Here is a 5,433-nt window from a genome sequence, read left to right as displayed (position 1 = left end):
AAGGACGAATGAGAGGTCAAAATGGCCGCCCAGCAAACTGTGAGACAGTTAGGTCATATTGGAGGTCAAAATGGTCATGTTGTATCGGAAGGAAGTGATGGAGGAATATGCACAGAATCAGCAAGAAATTCACAATAAGGCCATTTTGATTTGATTATATGGATGACATCCTCTGGGAACCCCAAAACTGATTCGCGCGTGCGAATAAAAAAAAAGTTTTGCAAAAAAAAAAAAGTTGCTTTCACTATGAAATCTACATGGTCATGAAGGTTGAACAAATGGCACAGAATATGTTATGGCGAATAATCTACTCTTCGAATTAATTTCTTTACATTTTTGTCTTTTTTCCTTTAATTTTGGCATTCTACGACATTGGTATCGTTTCTAAATGTTTTCCTTTCAACTTATGGTATATTTTTGCTCATTTAGCAACTGTTTTGCACGATTTACAGTATGGTTGAAAACTTTTTTTTTTGAAACGGCCGAAAATTCATGCGCGCGCGGATGTCATCCATATAATCAAATCAACATGGCCTTAGCCATAATCCAGCCCCACAGACAAAATAGCACTGACCAATTGCAAAGCACTTTACTATTCCTATGTAGCAAGGTGTACAAGATGTACAAAAAGACAGTTACTCTAAATGTACCTTGTCCACCCTGTTAGTACTTTTTATAGCAAGGAGTAGAATGTATCAGGTCACTGGTAGAGACCCATACCTCGCGTCGCCTTGCTAAAACAACTAACAAAACTTTGAAAAAGAATGAAACACAATCTGACAATAGCTGACAACTAGACGTTCAAACACAAGTAAGGAAACGGCCACAACACGTCAATGAAGGTTAGACATTCAGGTACAATACTATATGAGAATGATACAAAATCAAGCAAGAAACTGGTTAAATTCTCTGAGTTGCCAGACTTTTCAAAAAGCATCCACTATCTTTTATGAGTGACTGTGAAAGATAGCACAACACTGTCACTAAATAAAAGACAGTGGATGCTACCTAACCTGAAACCTCTTGACTCCTCAGAAAATTTATCTGCATGTACTTGCTTGCTTCATTTTTTATCACATAAAAGCCACAACAATCATTTTGTACAATGTATAGCCAGGAGTAAGATGGGATTGGAACCCCGTACCCTTAGCTCCTTGGTGAGGTGGTAGGTGACCAGGGTGGTGAGAGAGCTGAAGAGAGGGGCCAGGAACACGCAGACATTCCTGATGTCAATGGTGATGTTGAAGAAGTGCAGCACGTGGTACAGGGTCGCTGAGGTCACCATCAAACCTAGAGACGGTCAAGAAAATGTAACAGTGCTAACTGACCATGCTAAATGGTCGTGCGACCTTTTAGTGTAGTGGTTAGCGTTGGTGACCGCCAAGCGGACAACTCGGGTTCGATTCCCGGTCGTGACCTGCTCGCCCCTTTCGGTTTTTACAAAAAAATATTATACATTTTGTAACAAATTTCATCCGTCTCAATCTTCAAGCTAATGATAGAGTAGACAATTACAACAAGAGTGTACAACATACTTTTTTGAACCAGGTTGCCCGGTTGCCCAGTGGGCAACCTACGGCAAAAGTTAGGTTGCCCGTCAGAATTTTAGGTTGCCCCACCTAGTTGTATAAGTTACAACTTTCCTCAAATTAAGTAATGTTAAGCCTTTGACAATATTTCTAACAGCCTTTAGTTAACTGATACTAGTAATAGCCATTAATACCTAAAATTAAAAAGCATCTGCAGGCTACAGTGGTGCAAGCCAAGTGGCCATGATTTGGGGGGGGGGGCATTCTTAAAATTCAGGGCTAAAAACTGGGCTAAAAAAAGGTTGCCCCATGTAAAATTTGGTTGCCCGGGGCAACTGGGCAACCAGGTATATTGCACGCTGAGTAATAAAACATTTAGTTTTTGAAGTGTACCAATACCTAACAGTGCCTCACTGTCTACAAATGTTGGGGTATGGGCCAGAGAATTTAGAAAAAAACCTTTACAACCTTCTAACCCAACATCTGCTTGGATATCACACTTGTGTTGGTAACTAAAATTGCAGAAAGTTCAACTTTTGTTCCATCAGATTGTTGGAAGTGGAAGAAAAAATAAACTTTTTGCAAGAGACACTGAAGTAACACCAAGACAAAGTAGCTATTGCTTTACAATTGAACACATTTTTTTGGTATCAATAACAAATAACAACTTGTACAACATATGGGAAAACTTATATAAATGTCTACAGTCTAATTACTGTATGCAATTCTTTACCAGGATAGATGGTTCCACCGATGATACGCCCCAGAGGGTACCATGCCCGGTCATCAAACCAGTTGTGGAAGCTGTAGAAACCTTCCTCCGTGAGAAACCGCGTGGTTCGGTAGTTGAAGTACCTGCATGGGACAATAAATATTTGGCACATGAACATTAGTGATGGCCGGACCTTTCTTTTTTTAGTTGTCATTTACTTCATTTGCTACTTTTGTTTAAATGACAACTGACACCTACAATAGCCATGTACCTTACCAGCCAATTAAAGCATGGCAAATGATCAGGTCTGGTGTAAAATTATGTTAAAGAACTTACGATTTTTCTGAAGAATAGATGAATCTAACACAAACAAGTAAAATCTGAGATTTTATACCTCCTGGCTTTTTATGGTATATTTTTATATAGGGTTTTAAACAAAGAATTTATCGAGACCGGACACCCCTCTGTGTGAGGGGTCATATACGTGGACCAGACCAAGAATAGCTTAAACACGCCAAAGGTCAACGGTCGCGACCACTTTCACGCTCAAAGGGGTGTTTTGGGGCCACCAAAAGGCACCATTTTCACGCCCAAAAACACATATACAATAAAAACAAAAGAACGTGCATCATCTGCAGCCCAATAGCAAAACATAAACCGAGTCTCAAAAGAATCCGTCCACCCAAACGCGAGAAACAGCTGCGAACATGAAAATCTAAATCTCTCACAAAACCCTTCCACGGAAGGATGTCTCCTTCCCCGGAGGTAATTATATGTAAAAGCGATACTTACGGATCAAACTCGTGAATAACACTCTCGAACCTCAGCACAGAGAAGAGACGAGTCGAGAAGGCTGTAATTAATAAAATAAAAATTAGAAAAAATTAGCTAAGATTAAGAGCAATTAGCAGTGGAGCTTGGCTTCAAATTCAGGATTAGAAATGTTATCTTAGAGGTGAGACCTTCTAAATTTTTGCAGACAAATTTCATTTTCCTATCATAGTAGAACATAAGACCATTGGTATAAGAAGTGAATCAAGGTTATTGTTTTAACTTTCATGTAAGATATAACCAAAGCTCTCAAATTTAACATTTAACATTTACAGTACTGGACTGCCTAAAACTCGGATGTTATTAGTTGGGCAAGAAAGCAAGGATGAGGGCTGACTTATACCTCTGAGTTCTAGAGGTCCTTTCACTAAGTTTCAGTAATTATGTAATTTAGTTTTCTTGCCAGTGACCAGACTTACAGAGTACAGCAGCGATGGACAGGACAAAGAGCTTCAGCAGCGTGTCCTGTTTGTCGTACGACATTCGCAGCGGCCACGGGAGCTTCCCTCGTACGGCAGACGACATCCTGGCGACTGATCCTTGGGGGTGTCCTGGAACGCAGAAGAATACCTTGAGAATTCCTCAGTGTTAGAAGACTAACTTAGTAAGATAAGATATATGTCGGTGAAGGTTAGACATCCAGGTAATAAGAATTAAGGTACCTCAAAAAACAGTTACTTAACTCGTCTGGACATGACTTCGGAGACAGTCATGATCAGACGTTTCTATCTACAGGGTTGGACAAGTCCCATTGCCCACTTGCCCAGGGCAAGTAAAAGTACTGTTCGGGCAAGTAAATATTCCCCTGTACTTGCCCGATTGGGCAAGTAAACTTTTTGGATGCAAAGTATAGCTGCTATGGTGTTTGGAGCAAAATTACTCATCATTTTGCCAAATTGATATTATATCAATGTCCTTTTGTCAGAAAATCCATTGCAAGTCTCAAACCACATTATTTTGATAAATAAAGTATGCATCATTATAATCTCTAAAATAAGATGCTGGTAGTAAAAATGCATAAAAATGTCATGTATATTTTGGGCAAGTGAAAAGTTGCTTCGGGCAAGTGGAAATGACCATGTACTTGCCCGATAGGGCAAGAGGATTTTTGAAAACTTGTCCAACCCTGAGATAGCATCCACTACCTTTCATCAGTGACATTAGATAGTTGTAAGAAAAGCATATTCTAAGATAAGATATGTTACTTCGATTTGTTCATGTTTTTTGGAGAGGAATATTAAATTGACATTTTTTTTCCTACAAAACTGATGTATTTTTACAAAACTGTTGATTTTGCACATGACACCCTCAGGGAGTCCTGGAAATTTGTAAAAAAAATAATATCATGAGGTGTATGGTACAATTTTTCATAGATTTGTAACGTTAGGAAATTTTGCACATGTTTTTGCACATATCTCAGTAGGTACTTTTTTCGCTATAAACAAATTTCACAACATTTTCATCATGAAATGCACATTAACCACTGATACGTCATTTACAAAAGTGAGCCAAAAAGAGGAATAATGTTTGCTGCAGTTTTTGCTCTTTATAATGCACAAATTGCCCCCCCCCCCATAATAAGTATAACGTTACTAGTATAGTAGTAACGTTACATATAATTTAGGTCACACCTACTCAACGTAACGGAATACAAATCGATGTAGATAATGCGGTGACTATTTTGTAATGTCTGCAGGAATAAGCATACGCAATCGGGAGTTTAACAGAGAGGAAATTGAGAAGAACTTTGTAGAAAACACGGTTGTACAAGTCGTCAGCTGTAGGGAACCGCTGTGCAAGCTTGCCACGTCCCCAACATCTCGCCCTCCCCCTTTGTCAGAAAAACTCTTATAACTTCCTAAAATTCCCATCAACTTGCTCAAAATTCCGCCAACTTATCGAGATCTATACTATCCACATATATGCGGGGTACTTTTTGGACAATAAAGGAGAATTTTACAGAAAATGTTTAGTTTTCGAAGAACGTAAGTGCCTACCTTGCGGTAAAATGAGGGTTATCCGGGAAGAGGTCGGAGGAGGTAGATGCAGCTCTGTGATTGGTCAACGAGATTTAATTAGCCTACGAACATGCACGAGCTTTCACGACTGCTCAGATCCGGCTTCCGAGATCAGGCGAGAATTTCCAGGGTTTCTGACATCTAGATTTTACATTTCTTGCTCATGACAAGCTCAAATTAAACTTTGCACGACTTCAAAATAAGTTATAAACTGAACAGAGGGGTTTAAGTTTACAAATATGAGCATTTTTAAACCAGTCAACGTGGCTTAATTAGCATATTTCAAGTTCAGCTAGGCATGAGGTCATCGTTTGTAATACGCCCTCTGATTGGTCAGAATTGC

The 5,433-nt window shown here is 39.2% G+C and overlaps 1 protein-coding gene across 1 annotated transcript in view; it reads right to left on the bottom strand.

Moving 5' to 3' along the window:
- The window catches only part of LOC109469391 (dolichyl-diphosphooligosaccharide--protein glycosyltransferase subunit STT3A), a 16,621-nt gene extending 11,492 nt beyond the window's left edge, over positions 1 to 5,129 (bottom strand). Inside the window, exons 1-5 of the mRNA XM_019767894.1 lie at positions 5,070 to 5,129; positions 3,492 to 3,623; positions 3,034 to 3,094; positions 2,263 to 2,384; positions 1,145 to 1,290 (exon numbers count right to left, since the gene is read on the bottom strand). Coding sequence (XP_019623453.1) covers positions 1,145 to 1,290; positions 2,263 to 2,384; positions 3,034 to 3,094; positions 3,492 to 3,597 — 435 coding nt within the window. The 5' untranslated portion in view covers positions 3,598 to 3,623; positions 5,070 to 5,129. The remainder of the gene's footprint in view (positions 1 to 1,144; positions 1,291 to 2,262; positions 2,385 to 3,033; positions 3,095 to 3,491; positions 3,624 to 5,069) is intronic.
- Positions 5,130 to 5,433: the final 304 nt, after the last annotated feature.

This window comes from Branchiostoma belcheri, unplaced genomic scaffold, assembly GCF_001625305.1.
Source record: "Branchiostoma belcheri isolate BF01 breed outbred unplaced genomic scaffold, Haploidv18h27 scaffold201, whole genome shotgun sequence".
Classification (NCBI taxonomy): domain Eukaryota; kingdom Metazoa; phylum Chordata; class Leptocardii; order Amphioxiformes; family Branchiostomatidae; genus Branchiostoma; species Branchiostoma belcheri.
Note: the sequence above shows the minus strand (reverse complement) of the source record. Positions and strands in the feature narration are given on the sequence as shown.